The sequence below is a fragment of the Dreissena polymorpha genome, chromosome 13, assembly GCF_020536995.1.
Source record: "Dreissena polymorpha isolate Duluth1 chromosome 13, UMN_Dpol_1.0, whole genome shotgun sequence".
Taxonomy (NCBI): Eukaryota; Metazoa; Mollusca; class Bivalvia; order Myida; family Dreissenidae; genus Dreissena; species Dreissena polymorpha.
In genome coordinates, this window is record NC_068367.1 from 36,696,387 (window position 1) to 36,715,289 (window position 18,903).

Sequence of the window (18,903 nt, forward strand, 5' to 3'; positions counted from 1 at the left end):
TTTATATACGCGAAGAACAACAAATTGTTAATGTTTCAACACATGCGATTTGTTGTATATTCTGTCTATTGAGCCATCAATAATACCTGTAATTTCATGGCAAACGTGTTCGGGATTTAGGAAAACTTAGAATGTTGTGTATTTGCACCCGGAAAAGACTCTTTAGTCGCTGTGTTTGATTTTTTGTTGCTACAAATGCAATTAAATAAAACAGATACATTCAGAAACAAATTGATTTAACGGTGTTCATCAGACTTAGAGTCTAGATTGACATGTGCTATTGATAAAAATATTTATGTTTGCAATACATTTTCGTGACCATAAACATGCCATTGTCTTTAAAAAAGATACAATTGGTACGATTAAGTTTAGGTCTGTTTTGAGAACATGACACATGTTTGATACACTGAAGATGCAGTTTTCTCGTTTGAAACGCTACCAAAAAGCTGGTGTGCTTGGTGTACCAGTTATTTTCTTCATAACAATCGTGGTTTTAAATTCAAAGCTCTTGTCATCGTCAACTGGTGGTGGAGACCAGAGAAAATTGCGACTTGTACATGCTCATTCTGAGCGATCAGCTGAAAGGTTTAAACCAGAACGTTTGAGAATGTCTCATCCCTCAGATCTGGTGTATGATGCTGAAAAACTTATGATGCTTGGCAGGATAAATGACGACAAAGATCAAAAGCAAAAGGAGGAAGGTACATATCGATAAGCATCATCACCATTTTATTTTCTATCAAGGTCCATTCTATTAATCCTCTCACATGTGACATTGTATTTAAGTAAACTGTTGCATTGATATCAGAAATAATCTTAGGTTAAAAATTAATTCATTTTTCAGCTAAAGCTATTATGTGGACTGAATAACTCTGTATAAACAATTCACTGAACATGCAAAAGGTAGGAATATCAGACACAAGCTTATTTTTGTGCCTTATTTCTGAAGTGATTACTTTTATTTCTGTTGATAATAGGTTCAAGTCTGTATGCATTCAATGAGCTACTAAGTAGCCGTTTGAGTCTGAACAGAGCCATTCCTGACACGAGACATCAACTGTAAGTAAACATTTTTATGCCCCCTTATTCGAAGAAGAGGGGGTATATTGTTTTAGTCCTGTCTGTCTGTCTGTCATAGTATGTGTGTGTCCCAAAACTTTAACCTTGGTTAAAGTGTTGCAATAACTTGCATTATTGAAGATAGCAACTTGATATTTGGCATGCATGTGTATCTCATGGAGCTGCACATTTTGAGTGGTGAAAGATCAAGGTCAAGGTCATCCTTCAAGGTAAAAGGTCAAATATATGGCTTCAAAGCGGCGCAATAGGGGGCATTGTGTTTCTGACATACACATCTCTTGTTTTAACATGTTTTTTTAATTTAAGTTTGAACTCGGCATGTTATCAAATCAATTTGTTTTGATAAAAATATTGCATGTAGAATGGTATTTTATTCTTTGATGCTATAGTATATTACATGACCTAATTTTGACTCCATCACATTATATAACATTTATATCATAAATTGCTTAGTGTAACCCTAATAAAGTGTATCAGTTAGTTTAAACCTATTTATTTTAGCTTGATTGCATAGAAAGCCTAAGGCTTATTTGAAACACTCGAGTCCGTTTCTTGGGACTATAACTTGAACTTAGTGTCTCTTGGGGAGATCTTAAGAACGCTCCCACAGTGGGGATAGAACCCGTGACCTCCCAGTTGCTAGGTGGACACGATATCCATTACGCCACTGTGAACTATACTTGAAGTAGCTGGTTTAAAGGTTTCTATATGATGATAAGCATAATCATGTAATAAATGTTCCCCTCTTCTTAAAAAACTATGCCAAATATTTTTGCATAAATAGCAAAATGGGAAAGTTCTTTTTTCTCAGCCAGATTAGAACAAATACAGGTTAAGAAACAGGTCCAAACAAACAAAGATAAAATACTAGCATTCTTGAATTGATTTCAGCTGTCACACCCAGACTTACAGATCTGACCTCCCAAAGACCAGCGTGATCATTTGTTTCTACAACGAAGCCTGGTCAACTCTTCTGCGGACCGTGCACTCTGTTATCAACAGGACACCTACCAGTCTCTTACATGAAATAGTGCTGGTTGATGATGCAAGTGATCTCAACCTGTGTATGTATCAACTGTTTTAAAGTGGGTGTATTCAATTTCTCCAGATATATCTAGGGTTCGTGAAACAGATCCATTCCCAAAGCAAATTGGTAAAAAATCCCAATTTCGAAAAAAAAAAATCTTTTCAAATAAGTGTCTGATGATTATTAATTATAAATTTTATGTCAGTTGCAATTTACAAATTTTATAGCAATAAGTTATATAATTTTGTTGTTATAGGTTAAATTATTATTAGGATTTATATTAATTCAGTTTTCCAATTCAGCGGACTTTTTATGCGAAAAATCCTGAAATCTCATTTTTCAAAATGATCAGGAAAAGGCCTGGATTTAATGTCAACATTATTTAAGAGAACAAATATGAACAAAAGTATGATGATACTAACTTCAAATATTTAATGAACTTTAGAATTACAGATTAATCCCTTTCTCCAAACTGATACCAATGCATTTAATAATTGCGAATTAAAAACATATCTGCACAAAACATATTGAGATATTTCAAATATTCTACATTTCTTATGTACTGATACATGGAATTTCTGACAGAAATGCAAAACATATTTTAACGTTGTAACATTCTACTTAGAACAAATTTAACACAGAAAGCTATTTTGCACAGCCCATCTGCAGGAAAAACTAGCCATATACATCTGGGAGCTTCACCCAAACGTGACTTTGGTTCGAACTCCAACACGACAAGGCTTGATACGAGCAAGAATGTATGGTGCCCACGTTGCCACTGGAGAGGTAGTGAGATATTCACAAACAAGGATCTTATTAAAGTCTTAAGTGGGTAGCATATTCATACATACTAAGATTATGACATTGGGGGGGGGGGGGGGGGGTATCACTTAATTCCAGTGATTTGATTCAATGTTTCTTGTGGATTTATAAGTCTAGACCTTAAGTATGATATCTTCCACATATTTGGTATTGTATTACTTCCTGTAGTTTTTTTCAGGTACTAGTGTTCTTAGATAGTCACTGTGAAGTAAATGCGCAATGGTTAGAGCCACTTCTAACGTCTCTAGCGAGCACCAAAAAGCCAACAATCGCTGTACCTGTGATTGATGCGATCAACTCGGGAACGTTCGAGTACAAAGAATCCCCTCTGGTCAAAGGTGGTTTTAACTGGGGCCTGCACTTCCAATGGGAGCAATTGCCAGCAGATTATTTTAAAAGTAAGCAAGTGTTTCAGAGGACATAGATTGCAGCATATATTTGTTTGACGACTGTGCTCTCTACATCCAACAGTTTTCATCTCATTTTTACACAACTTTATGAGCTTTTGCGGTTATGATATTAGGCTAAGTTCTCTGATTGAAATGCTATATGAAGTGTAAGCTATGGCCCTTGTTTTTTAATAAATGCCGTTTTAACAGTTTGTGCCATATGTTCTAATATAAGTCTCATTATCACTGATAAAAGTGCATGATATACACTTCAACACTGTTATTTTCGAACACCGATAATCAGAAGTTACCGTTATTTCGAAGTATTCGGGTCCCAATTTTTGTTCTTCTTTGTTTAATGTAAAATTTCATTGTAAATCCGAACTTCGTTAAACCGAAGAAATCGTTAATTCGAAGTGATTCTGTCGGTCCCAACACTTTAATTCGCACCTAACTATCAATCTTTAATCCGAAGTCAAAACTGCAAAACACTGAGCGTAATTTCATACCTTTGTCGTCTGAGCATGGCCTGTCAAAAGCCGATAATTACATTTTTGTCGTATGCGCGTAGCGTGTTTATTTGCTGATTTGTGCTATTCATTATATTTTATATCTTCGGTAAGAAGAGAAAAATAAAAAGCAGAAAAAGAATCGTTTTTTTCCTCCGTTTGTTACAAGTAAAAATCTATTGCTATATGACTAGTTTATGTTTTTAAGTACAACAATTAGTAATAGTATCGTGTAACCGAACCATACGAATTCCACAATGTTTTATTTTTACAGAATCAATCAAATCTAGGTCTGTCAACTGTTTATTTCGAATTATCGTTAATCCGAAGTTTTTTTAACAGTCCCGACGACTTCGAAATAACGGTGCTGAAGTGTATCTTAAAAAGTAGATCTTATTACCAGGTACATTAACTTTAAAATCCAGGAAAAAGGCCCTGGTCATCAGCTTTTTTTAGTTGGCGTATAATACTTCTTTATCCTATAACTGCAGGCAGTCTTGAGTTGATGAACAATGGTATCTTTGAAACCTTTTGTATTTCATGCTGTCGATGAAAATGTCATTTATTGATTAGTCTATGAAGAATTATTATGGCTTCAATAACATACAGATTGGTTTTACTCAATCAAAATCTATTACAAGTGTGCGTGTATTCCTCAACATGATGGAAATATTCATTCTATCAAGATCCATTATTATTCATATAAATTGCTGTTGCGTTCTTTGCAGGATTAAAAAACTTAATTCAGCATATCAAGATGGCTTAAATAGAAGTCGACTTGTTTCAAGTCAAGGACATAATTAACTTCTGAGCCGCTCTCCAAAAACAATGGGGCATAACCCATGCGCATAAAGTTTTGTCCCAGATTAGCCTGTGCAGTCCACATAGGCTAACCAGGGACATCATTTTTTGCGTGTACTGGATTTTATTTAAGAAGAGAATTCATTTCAATTTTTTATAAAAGCGCAAATTGTTGTCCCTGATAAGCCTGTGAAGACTGCACAAACTAATCTGGGGTCATATTCCAGAAACATCTTAAGTCATTTCTTAAATATTTTCACTTAAGCTCAAAATTACAATGTTTTTTATTTCTTTACTTAATAAACACATGCATGTTTTTTTTGGTATTCCTAAAATAACATTGATATAATGATGTTATTTTGATGTAATGTTCGATGCCTAACTATTGCAGTATGAAATGAAACACTTAAGAAAAAATCCCAATTTAAGGATAAAAATAAAATTTAACTTAAGATGCTTTTGGAATACCACCCCAGGGATGCCACTTTATGCACATCCATGAAGTCACATTTTCCCACAACGAGGCTCATATATTTGAAAAATTGCAGGCAATGAAAGCTATATTCAGCCCATCGAGACGCCCACAATGGCTGGGGGTCTGTTTGCCGTGTACAGGCAAGTCTTCAGGGATATGGGCGAGTACGATGCCGACCTCGACACGTGGGGAGGGGAAAACCTGGAGATATCATTTCGAGTAATTACCTAGACTGTATTCATCAACCCATGTATTGAATTACAACATAATTATGATAATGTAAAATATGTCCTTCAATGTTTTCTAACATGAGCCCCTGGCAGGTATGTCATTAATAACCAATTGCCAATCAAATTCATAGCATCAAAGAATAAAAAAATTGGTTGAATTTTCAGGAATCTTGATTCGTTATGTTAAGTTGGAGTCTGCTACTGGTAGATCCCTTGTCAAAGCATTTAAATTTATGTGAAAATCACTGGTTTTAAATAATCATGACATCCCTGCTCTGTACTTTTCCATGTCAGTTTTGGCAGTGCGGGGGAAAGCTGGAGATCATTCCATGTTCCCGCGTTGGTCACATTTTCCGCCAGCGTCGCCCATACAGATCGCCGAGTGGTGAAGATACCATGCTGAGGAACTCAGTTCGGGTGGCAAAAGTCTGGATGGATGAGTACATTGTACGTGCATCTGTATTCATAATATGAGACCAGTTCTGGGAATTCTTAATGCATGTGTGTAAAGTGTCGTCCCTGATTAACCTGTGCAGTCCGTACAGGCTAATCAGGGATGACACTTTCAGCCTTATGGACTTTTCTGCTTAAAGAAAGTCACTTCTAGGCGAAGAATTCTATTCAGGTTTGTGCTAATTGCACAGGCTAACCAGGGACGATACCTTCACAGGCTTTTTCCGCCCTATGCCACGGGTCCGAAATTCGGCCCCATTCCCAATGCAAATCTGGTTGTTTTTTTTCCAATTAAAAAAAAAAATTCCCAATTCCAAAAAAAAAAAAAAAAAAAAAATTCTTTTTTTTTTTTTTTTAACCTTAAAATATATAAGTTAACCTGATCCGGTGTAGAAAATAGAAAAAAGTCTTGCATAATTAAATTATCTGTTGCCTTGAATTTGTTTTAAAAACTGTAAAATATGTTAATGATTATTTAAGACTTTCCTTATTTTCCTCAAAATCCGATTTTTTACAACTCAAAAAAGGCCAGGCCTTTTGTTGTGAATGTACGTAACGTTATTTGCCGCGCCGCGCTTAAGTGTATTACGTCCCTGACGTCACGCCATATTTGTTGTTGTTTATATACGTCATGTTTATATTTGTTTTGAATCTGAAGTAAAAGGAAGAACCTGAACACACAACGCTTTGTAACTTTATTATCCACACGATCGCGATACCTTTTCCCCAAATTCAGATTAAAAAACCTGCACTTATCACACATGTTCATAATATTTTGTAAAATTTTAAAAGTCGTTTTTTACCAGTTAACGGCTTCTTTGAAATATAAGAAACACATATTTACATGCGATAATTTTTCCCAATTGAGCCAATTTTGCGATTATCTTTTTTCCCAAAATTGGGGTTTTCACGACGCGAATTTCCCAAAATTCCAGTGTGGCGTTTTCCCAAAATGGAGCGGAAAAAGCCTGCTTCAGCTTATACGGATTTTATATTTAAATTGAGTGTCTTAAAAACAAAATCAAAGTCTAAGAGGAAAGTGTCGTCCCTGATTTGCCTGCGCAGTCTGTAGAGGCTTGTCTGGGACGACACTTTACCCTTAACGCGGCTAATATGATTATTGAAATATAATCTCCATGACTTGAGGATGTTATTCACACCTCTGTGAAGGGGCGAATCATTCGCAACATATGAGATATACGGCCCAGGAGCAATGTCCACAAATGTCATTAGATCAAAGATCATTTTTATGGTGAAATTTTTTAAAAACTAGAGCTTTGTCACAGACGTGACGAATACTCCCACATGCCGCATGGACACAGAAGATTTTGCATGTTGTCTTCACAAAAAACAGCAGACACCATGCTCAATGTTTAAAACACACTAAGTGACCTTGTGACCTAGTTTTTGACCCGGCATGGCCCATATTCAAACTTGACCTAGACATCATCTAGATACAACTTCATACCAAGTTTGGTGAAGATCGGATGAAAACAACTTGAATTAGAGAGCGGACACTTAATACGGACCGACAGACCGACCGACCGACAGACAAGCTCACTCCTATATACCCCCCTAAACTTCGTTTGTGGAGGTATATAAAATAACTTTCAATATTTTATTATTTCATGATTGCTTTGAACAAGTGTGCATTAAATCCAGTCTGGTCGTCGTGGCATAGTGGACATGGTGTCTGCCTAGCGACACCAGATCACCGCTGTGGGAGCAGTCTTTAGATCTCCGCCCCCAGAGACACCAAGTTCTGGTTCTTGTTCCAGGAAACAGACTGGAGAGTGTTTATAATAAGCTTTGAGCTAAAATAAAAAGGTTTAACCCATTTATGCCTAGTGTCTAGAAAAAAAGCCTTGGCAAACAGCGTAGACCCAGATGACCTCATCAGGGTCTGCACTCTTTGCTTAAAGGAATCTCTGTAAGAATTATTCTAAATATAGAAATAAATATACTAGACATCCCTAATTTTGGAAATAAATTGATCAAAGTTAGAAAGATGGGAGAGTGCACTTGGCATAAATGGGTTAAACTCAATCCAGTCTGCCAGCAACTCACCTCATTCAGGGTTCGACACTAAGGCACGTCCGACAGACATTGTCTAGTAAGATCGGTGGTCGGGCTAGTAAAACTGTGGGCTAGCTTGTCCGACTGGTCGTACATACAAAATCTATATTGATTCATATAACTATAACTAACTGAAAACCTTTTTCTCTTAATGTGTAAAATAACTATTGTATCCATTATTTACATCAGAACAAAACTAGCGTATATAAATAAACGCGGAGCATTCACATGATTCTTCGCTATTTTTAGACGCGAAGGAGAACTTCCAGCAGAAATAGCTTGTTTCCATTGGTAAAGTTGTCATGAATATTAACCCTTTGCATGCTGGGAAATTTGTAGTCTGCTAAAATGTTGTCTGCTGAATTTCTAAAATTAGCATTTTCTTCAAATTTTTTCAAAGAATACTATCAGAATAGCAAACAGTTTGGATCCAGATGAGACGCCACGTTCTGTGGCGTCTCATCTGGATCCAAACTGTTTGCAAAGACCTTCAAAATTCGGTTCCAGCACTGAAAGAGTTAATGATTTTCTGCAGTGTCGTAGAACTTTGTTCTATCGAAAATCGGTATCGTCAATGTAAACATTTTGGCATAGCAGAGGAGAGAATGTAATTTAAAGAATGGCTTTGTTCAAGATTGGATTTTCGTCCGACAAATAAGTTAATAAAGAAGAATCCGACGGTAAAACTGACACAGATTATGATTGAAATGGGCCTTGGAGTTGTGGTAGCATGGAGCACAGCGGTCAAGGAGGCCAGAATTTGATAACGTTTAATAAATGTCACCTGCTGTACAGACATCATTTGTTTAACTGGTGATAAACAGTGAAATTACAACAAACAATTTATATTGTTAAATAGTTTTATTTTATTTTTTACTCTGTGCATCAAAATAACTTTCTTGTGTTCACAAATTATTTTCTGATAAAACCTGATTAAACAGTCACACGACACAATTCTGTTTATTTGCTATGTCATTTATGGTCTAGTAGACATCAGATTCGGGCTAGTACATTTTAAGAGGAGCTGGTCCGATGGTCTGGCTGTAAAAAAAGTTAATGTCGAACCCTGCTCATATTGGCCCAGTTTCAAGAACAAAAGCAATTTTTGAGCTCAACTTTAAAGATTAAATTTGAGCTTCCAATCAGCTGAGAATTAAGAATGTCTGTCAGCTCAAATCTTGGCTATAAGAATATGCACAAATTCCTCCTTAAACTTAGGGTTGAGTCAGGCTCAAAACTAAAAAAACAAAACAATCTTATGTGAACACAAAAGTGAGCTTGAGGATCTAACTCAGATAAAAAATAAAAGTTTAGTTAGAATATAGACTTATTTTCATTATACTAGGTCATTGTGTTTCTTTCAGCAACATTTCTTTTCTACGAAAAGCTACGCAACAAGCGTGCAGTATGGTGACATTTTTGACAGAGTGGCTCTCAGGCAAAAGTTGAATTGCAAACCCTTCAAGTGGTATTTGAAACACATATACCCCGAGTTACAGGTACCAGGGGAATCGAGCAATGTCAAACTTACGGTTCCCAAGACGGGTAATCAGCCGGTCTATGTTAAACACGGTCAGATTGAGCACAAATCCACTCAGCTTTGCCTGCAGCCAGAAGGAGGCAACATTACGAGGGATGTGAAAATATTACTTGGACAATGCGCCAGTAGCAAAATGGTAGGTACCCTGCTTGTGTTGTGATTCCCCTTACTATGGAGCCAACTGAAAGAAAGAACATTGACATTTCAGGCCCAATTAATATGAAAGAGTCTGAAATTATTTTTAAGAGTATTTGAACTGGTTATTACAGCCTTGAATTGCATTGGCTCATGTTTTGCATATTTTACTCAGTCACTCTCAACAGTTTGTCAGAGCTTTTTTTCCTGCTTTGAGAAGTGGCCTTGGCCCTCCCCCCTCCATTTGTGAAAAAATGAGTCATGAACAGTTCAAAATGAGTCACGAACTTAATTAAATTGTGAAACTTTGAGTCGCGCACTTTCTTTAATTGTGAACATTTGAGTCCCGAACTTCCCAAAATTGTGAAAAACAGCCATTCTCACTGAAGGAAAAAAAGCCCTGTTTGTGGATTGGTATGTCTTCCGAAATGTTATAATTATGGAGCAAACTTCTTTCACATTTCACAAGTGAATTGCAAGTGAAAACGTCATCACCATGAAGTAAATATGTGCAAGACATTTAATAAACCCTTAGTGTCCTATACCAGTGCTCCAGCTAGGCCTAAATCGAAGGGCGCCGCGCCCTGCCCTCCCGAACCTCCGCCCTGCCCCCCGAACCTCCTTTTTTTTTTTTTTACATATGATAATTCATAAATCTCTTATTACATTGTAATTAGTTTAATCCTCATTGTAGACATTATATTTGAATGGTTTAATAATAATGGGAATAATACAATTATTTATAACATATAAATTAACATGAAATAGAAAGCATTCCAGAAACACCAGCGCGCTCGAATGTGCCCTTTTCACAAAATACTGTGCATCGAAAGTGCCCTTTTCACAAAATACTGCGCATCGAAAGTGCCCTTTTGACAAAATAGCCCCCCTGCCCTTTTCAAATCCTAGCTGGAGCACTGTATACATTCCTGAGGTATTTGCCCTGGAACATGATACGACCCATTGGTGCAAAAAGGTACCATGTGCCATCTAATTTCAATGTCACATGGTACCTTTTTGAACCAAAGGGTGATATCTGTCAAATCCATGCTGGGGAATTAGTCCTGTTTGTGACAAAGCTCTGTTTCAAGTAGTTATTTTACAATTGTAAGTACATTTGTCATTTTAAATGAGTTGAATGTGTGGAAATATGGATACTCCTGATTGTATTTAGAGAATACTTGTTTCAGTAATTGTGATATGCCATCATCCTTGTGTGAGAAAATGATAATTTGTAAATTGTCTCCTTGTAGTCATATGTAGTATAAGTGCGCCATCTATGCCTAATTGGTATTGCACAGCACCTTTCCGCCTCTACTTTCCCTCGAAGCTCCCGCTTTGCCTTTTCTATTCTCTTTTTTATGCCCCCGGATTGATAGATTGGGGGTATATTGTTTTTGTCCTGTCTGTCTGCCTGCCTGCCTGCCTGTCCCAAAATTTTAACCTTTGTTAAAGTTTGATAACTTTTGCAATATTGAACATAGCAACTTGATATTTACCATGCATGTGTATCTCATGGAGCTGCTCATTTTGAGTGGTGAAAAGTCAAGGTCAAGGTCATCTATCAAGGTCAAAGGTCAAATATCATTGTATTTTTCTTTACTAACACTTTAACCTTCGTTAAAGTTTGATCATAACTTTTTTAATATTGAACACATGAACTTCATATTTGGCATGCATGTGTATCTCGTGGAGCTGCTCATTTTGAGTGGTGAAAGGTCAAGGTCATCCTTCAAGGTCAAAGGTCAAAATAATATAATAATTTTCATTTCTGCATTTAATCTCTTACTTACTTCTCGTTGAGCTGCACATTTTGAGTGGTGAAAGGTCAAGGTCAACCTCAAAGGTCAAAGGTCAAATGTATGGCTTCAAAGCGGCGCAGAAGGGGGCATTGTGTTTCTGACAAACACATCTCTTGTTTTCTTATCTGATCACATTTTTATAGCTAATTTTCTAAGTAGTTACAATAAAAATTATGATTTTACAAAGTGATATTCGTATTTTAGCTTTAAACGAAAGCACATGTTGTATGATTTATTTTACATGTTATATTGAAAATATGCCACAGGGTTAAGACCAATGTGTGCTAAATGGCACCTCTGACAAGAGTCCATTCTGCCCTTTTCAAATCCTAGTTGGAGCACTGAAGCATAATCACAATAAAACAAAAACAAAAAAAGAACCAAAAAATGCAGTAAAATATCAATTATATCTCACTTTGTCTATATATTACACTATTTAGATAAAAATATGATTGAAAATTAACGTTCAGGACAAGGCTTTTTATATGGCCTTTGTTCTGGATAAACGGGGCTTAATGCATGTGGATAAAGTGTCTTCCAAGATTAGCCTGTGCAGTTCGCACATGCTAATCAGGTACGACACTTTCCGCCTTAATTGTATTTTTTTTCTTTTAGAAGAGACTTCATTACAACATAAAATTCCATAAAAGCCGAATGTGTGGTACTTGATAAGCCTGTACGGACTCCACAGGCTAATCTGGGACGACACTTTACGCACATGCATAAAGCCAAGTTTTCCCGAAACATGGCTGATATCATGTTATTTTCAACATGGAATCGTCTTCTGGTCATTCAAGGAATGGTACGAGACCTCGGATCAGGAGCTCATGCTGTCACAGAAGTTCTGTCTGGAAGCGGCAGACAAAGTGGGGGAGTCAGGGTACGCTAGGCTCGGCAAATGCGACGGCATGAAAGTGAAGCAGGCTTGGATATGGTCTATAAGGGTGATTATGACTTGCTTCTTTGATTACTTATTGAACAACCCATTAAGCTTGAATCTGTGTATGCGAGGCGAGGCAAATGTGACAGCTTCAAAGCAGTTCTGAATATTATCAATAGGGGTAACATTGTCATGTGATTTTGCAACAAAAAATTGGCTTGCCGGTTTGAAGCAGACCTGGATATTGTCAATAGGGGTAACATTGTCATGTGAATTTTGCTACAAATCATAGGCTCGCGGTTTTGAAGCAGGACTGAATATTGTCAATGGGGCTAACATAGTCATGTACATTTTGCTACAAACCATAGGCTCTTGGTTTTGAAGCAGACCTGAAGATAGTCAATAGGGGTAACATTGTCATGTGAATTTTGCTACAAATCATAGGATTCTGGGTTTGAAGCAGACCTGCATATTGTCAATTGGGGTAACATTGTCATATGAATTCTGCTACAAATCATAGGATCGCGGGTTTGAAGCAGACCTGAATATTGTCAATAGGGGTTACATGGTCATGTGAATTTTGCTACAAATCATAGGATCACAGGTTTTAAGCAGGTCTGAATATGGTCAATAGGGGTAACATTGTCATGTAAAGTTTGCTACAAATCATAGGCTTGCAGGTTTTAAGCAGGCCTGAATATTGTCAATAGGGTTAACATTGTCATTTTAATATTGCTACAAATCATAGGAGTCCTGGGTTTAATCCCGGCCCAGCCACATGACTTGTGTGAATGGTCATTAAATGCTTTCTATGGCCATTCTCTAACTCTGTTTCAAGTATGGTAGTTGAGGGTTACTGGTGTACATGTGTGCTGTTAGTGCTGGTGAACCAACTATTGCTGGGAAAGTGTGAGTTGGGAAAGTGATATGAATTAAATACTGTTGACAACGATGAAGATCTAACAAAACAAATTATTAATTTAATATCATTTTTTGACAATCTTGTGTTGAAACAAGGAAAGAAACTGCTTGTATTTTTTTGACTTTAGTGTATCGACTTTAAAATCTGACAAATGATAATTTCACAATTTAGTATTGTACTATTCCCTCAACCAAGAAGAGGGGCTATACTGATAAAACATTGGATGTCTGTTTGTCTAACGGACAGTCTATTGACATTGGCGTACTCTTACTATTTTCAACATAAGGAAAATCAAATTGAATGGATTGCTCTTTTAGATATCAAATTATGCATTAGCAATATTCAATATCCTTCTTCAAATATATTTTTTACATTTTTTTCAACTTGTCTTATAACAACAGGTTACAACATACACCGTTGTAGGATAGTGTGGATTGATTTTATTTTGTTGACATAAAATGGAATCGTAAAATCCAAAATTTCCTAAGGAGCTTTAATTTGTGGCTTTGTTCATTATGTCTAGTATGAGACTTTGGACGGAAACATTTGTTGAACATTTGAATTTGTTGTTGAAAGGACTCCCTAAAAATCCACAAAATTAATATCTGAAGAGCATTACCGGTGTTGGTCTCACCATATTCATCACTACTGTGGAAAGCATTTGTTTTGTCTTGGTCTCACTTGACATTAGAGGACTAATGGATTGTTATGGGACAATAGAAAATAACTGTGTCTGCTTTTCAGAAAATGGTTGATGTGTTGTTGAAGTGAAGAAAAATGAGCCTCATTGTGGGAAAACTGGGCTTAATGCTCGCTCGTAAAGTGTCATCACAGATTAGCCTGTGCAGTCTGAACAGGCTGATCAGAGTTGACATTTTCCAACAATAATTGATTGTCATATAGAATGGACCTCCTTTAAACGAAAAATTCCATGAAAGCGGAAAGTTTTGTCCCTGATTAGGCTGTTTATACTAGTATGACAACATATGCACATGCATTAAGCCCCGTTTTCCTAGAACGGGGCTCAAATAAACTGCATCTTTATTTCAGAATATGGTGTATCAACTTTACAATCCGACCAGTGGAAAGTGCTTGGTGCCAGCAAATATTAATGAGAAGAAGTACCTTGTACTCGAGATATGTTCAGCAGAAAAACAGTCACAGTTCGAAATGAAAGTCACCTAGCAAACATGGCTTAGAAGGTCTCTTGAGTGTTCATGCCAGGACTAAATATATATATAATATATATATATATATATATATGCTTGTATAGTACATGGCAGATATGAGATAGAAGTGATTGAATATCTCGGGAAATATGTACCGGGAAATCAGTATGAGGAAAAAATACTCGCATTTTCTAACATTCCTACAATTCCTCATTATCAGGCTATTTGTCTGTCCGCCAGTTTGTCCGTGACACGTTCATGTCTGCTCCATATCTCCAATATCCTCAGATAGATTTTCATCAAACTTTCCTCAAATGTAGAGGACATGTTGACCATGACCAGATTGAATAAGTCAGTCATCCCAGCTGAAGATCATGGTCAAACGTCAAGGTCAAAGGTTTGAGCATCCATCGTCTATACCCTTTGAAAGAATTCCAATAAATGTTGCTCAAATGTTATGGTCATTCAGACAATGTGCATAAGGCATTTGTCAGTGATGCCGGCTCATGGTTAAGGTCGTACTTGAAGTAAAAAAAAAATGAGCCTTTACTTTCTTGTACAATCCATATCTCCTACATAGATTGAATGATTTCATGAAAGTTTACTTCAATATAAGTAATTGTGATGATGTCAATGTGGCATGAGTCAGTTAAGGTGGGTCAAGGTCATACTTCACTTTCAATGGTTAGAGCCTTAATTTGTCATGTCTGCTCCATATTTCTTATACCCTTTAAAGGATTGTATAACATTATTAAATGTTTAGGTCATTGAGACAATGTACATAAGGCACGAGTCTGTCTTGCTGGCCTTAGGTCAAGGTCATTCGTCATGGTCAAAAGTTAGAGCCTCTACTTTTGTGTCTGATACATATCATCTATACCTTTTAAAGGAGTTTAATAAAACTTGGTGACAATGATTAGAATCTCATAATACTTATTGAGGATTTCTCTTTAATTTTTCCCTTAGGATATCTCTAAAGAATTTTCCGTAAGCTTACTATTACCATTTCTCTTTTGTTTTTATGCCCCCAGTAGGGTGGCATATAGCAGTTGAACTGTCAGTCAGTCAGTATGTCAGTCAGTCTGTCCGTCCGTCAAAAAAAACCACTTTAACATTGGCCATAACTTTTTCAATATTCAAGATAGCAACTTGATATTTGGCATGCATGTGCATCTCATGAAGCTGCACATTTTGAGTGGTGGAAGTTCAAGGTTAAGGTCATCCTTCAAGGTCAAAGGTAAAAAAAATAATTCAAAGCGGGGTTCTCATGAAGCTGCACATTTTGAGTGGTGGAAGTTCAGGGTCAAGGTCATCCTTCAAGGTCAAAGGTCAAAAAAAGTACTTTTTTTTTTCAAAGCGGCCCAATAGGGGGCATTGTGTTTCTGACGAACACATCTCTTGTTTCCTTAAAGGGATCTTTTCACGCTTTGGTAAATTGACAAAATTGAAAAAAGTTGTTTCTGATTCGTAAGTTTTCGTTTTAGTTATGATATTTGTGAGGAAACAGTAATACTGAACATTAACCATGCTCTAATATAGCCATTATATGCATCTTTTGACGATTTTAAAACCTAAAAATTATAAAGCGTTGCAACGCGAAACGATTGAATAATTTGGAGAGTTCTGTTTTTGTCGTTAAATTTTGTGAAACTACGAAGATTGCTTATATAAGGTATAAAATACATCTAGGATGTGTACTCGGCGGAATAGCTCAGTAGGCTAAAGCGTTTTTACTTCAGGACTCTGGCAGGACTCCAGGGGTCACTGGTTCGAAACCTGCTCCGGGCAATGTTCTTTTCCTTTTTTTATTTTTTTTCTTGATTTTTTTCTGGAGCTTTTTCGATCCAATGTTTACATTTATCAATATAAAGCATTTAATGAATAAGTTTAAAAAAATGCCAAAATCTGTGAAAAGGCCCCTTTAAGATTTCCCATCAAAGCTTTGTGAAGACGAGCTGATGTTTAAAAGCAGGTGAAATTAATTTGACAGGCTGAGTAAATAAGTTTATGCCTGTATTGTGTTTATGCAGCTGTTTGCAATTAATTTCATGATCGTGATAATGTGTCCCTAAATAATAACTATGAATGTCAACAGGTACCAGTAAGCCTAGCTGTATGGTGCTTTGTCAACAATGTGATATTTGGCAACAAAAGCTAAGGCAGTGATTATTATGGTCAATTGTATTAGAAACTTTGACGACATTCAACTTTGGATTGCGCAATTATATTATCTTAATGTGGGCCTTACTTGGAAGCAAGAAGATGCTGTAGTCCAATAGTGACATTGAACTGGGGTTTACTGAGATTTTTATATTAATTAATTAATCTTTATAGTTAATTCCGAGATTGTGTGTGTTTTTGTTTGTGAAATATTTTGTACAAATGTGTACAATTCAAGGTTATGTTACATGCTCATTGTCAATTATATGTATTACATGCACTGTCACTCAATAAGAAGATAAATTTAAGAACTAAATACATTTTATTTAATGTGTGGGTAGTGTTATACATCTTGTTATTGAAACATATCAGATAACATTATTAAGTACTTATTTTAGTATGCAAGTACTGACATTAACCAGATTTACATTCTTTGTACAGTTGATTATATATACATGTGGGAAAGATGGGGGCTAGGCCAACAATCTTTAGTTTGTACGAATAAAGAAACCAATTGTCAATGTACACAAGGACAATTTATGAATATTTTAAATAGTCTTCTGTGATACATTGTTTAAATACCCCACTTTGAAGATGGCGGCATATAGCTGTCACACTATACATGTCCTTTTGATATGTCTTTGGAATATTGCATAGTAAAAATTGTTGAATATTTTACTATATACAAATTAGGTTTTTATTATATGTAATTTTTATGTTCCCGGATCAAATGATCGGGGGCATATTGTCTTTAGCCTGTCTGTCTGTCATTCTGTCCCAAAACCTTGGTTAAAGTTTTGCCATAACTTTTGCAATATTGAAGATAGCAACTTCATTTGGCATGCATGTGTATCTCATGAAGCCGCTCATATTGAGTGGTGAAAGGTCAAGGTCATCCTTTAAGGTCAAAAGTAAAAAATACAATCCAAGGGAAGTAATAAGCTTTAAAGGGAGATAATTTCTAAACCTGCCAAATGATATAATGAAATTTTATTTCAAAGCGGCGCAATAGGGGGCATTGTGTTTCTGACCAACACATCTCTTGTTTATGACGTAAAAAACATGCTTAAATATCCTGTAACAACTGTTCATCATGTCAAAACAGCACTTTTCGTATACATTACAGATTGTTTCTGTATTATTGGTTTATTGTCTTTGAAAAAGTTGTTAAGGAAAAAAATTATATTTACATTACTATACCATTTTCCTAAATATCTGTCTTCAAATATGTATACAATAAACTAATTCTTTGACTTAAATATATAAAAATCAAGTTTTCCAATGAAATGTTAAACCTTTTTAGAAAATTATCGATTCTTGTCAAAATTCTTTCAGATACAAGTAATTATTCCATTTTCTTGAAGAGTTTGGTAAAAATCAGTTTATACCTCAACTTTTTCTGAATGCTTATTAAAACATTTGTTGAACATGTTTCTGCAATTTTCAGAGATTCTTTTGTGTACGGCTATGTCTACAAGGGTCAAGTGATATTTGATTATCATAAAATCTGTTGAAACAACATTTAGCAAATAGCATATGGCAGGGTGTTAAATAATCATCAATTTTGTTGGAACATTAAATATCACTGAATGCATCAAATATTGCTATTTGTTGCCCTAGACAGGTGCTGCATGCTAGTGCCATGCCAACAGGTTTTATATTCTTGTTCTGTATATAAGAATTCCAATAATCGTGCAATAAACAATTATCATCCAATAATGTTGAAACTACAGCAGTGATAAAAAGCAACCTTGGCTCAAGCCTTGTGTGAATTTGATCTGGCAACATGTAATATGTGAAAATCCAAAGTCAATGACACAATAAAAGCTATAAATCAGCGATTTTCCTTGTCCAATTGGGAAAAGTACCTGTACCGGTCCAATTGGGAAAAATTGAGTCGTGAAAACCTCAAAATTGGGAAAAATCGAGTCGTGAAATCCTTAAATTGGGAAAATCGCGTCGTGAAGTTTGGGTCTTATTGAATACATCATACAGTTCAAACTTAATTGAACATACCCATTAAAATAATCATTTGCAGGCATGCCTTAATGACCATTACTTAAAGTAATAAAGTTGATATAAATAACAAAATATTATAAAGAAGACACAAAATCAATTACCAGTTGTTTTAATCTCTTATAAAGCAATGTCTCTCTCTTTCATTTTTTTGAAAATTTCAACAATCTTTGATGTTTGATCATCACTCAGTTGCTGGCATCCCTCTCTGCACAGCATCATTAGAGCTGTCAATGTGTCCTGTGATAGACGGTTCCGATTGGTGGCAAATGTTGTTCATTAGACTGAACAACCTTTCCACAGAGGCAGTGCTGGAGGGCATTTCAAACTACGATAGGGTTTCAAACCGATGTAAAACAGTACGCTGGCTGCCTGACAAAAGTACCAGAAACAGTAACGACTCTATTGATTGAACGT

General features: G+C 36.0%; 1 protein-coding gene across 1 annotated transcript; it reads left to right on the top strand.

Moving 5' to 3' along the window:
• Positions 1-41: 41 nt before the first annotated feature.
• LOC127854872 (polypeptide N-acetylgalactosaminyltransferase 11-like) lies at positions 42-18,308 on the top strand. The gene is made up of 10 exons (XM_052389971.1): positions 42-701; positions 978-1,059; positions 1,972-2,144; positions 2,766-2,893; positions 3,108-3,327; positions 5,177-5,322; positions 5,628-5,780; positions 9,227-9,538; positions 12,137-12,283; positions 14,192-18,308. Exons 1-10 carry the CDS (start codon positions 395-397, stop codon positions 14,324-14,326), a joined length of 1,803 nt encoding a protein of 600 aa, XP_052245931.1. The 5' UTR covers positions 42-394; the 3' UTR covers positions 14,327-18,308.
• The last annotated feature ends 595 nt before the right edge of the window (positions 18,309-18,903 follow it).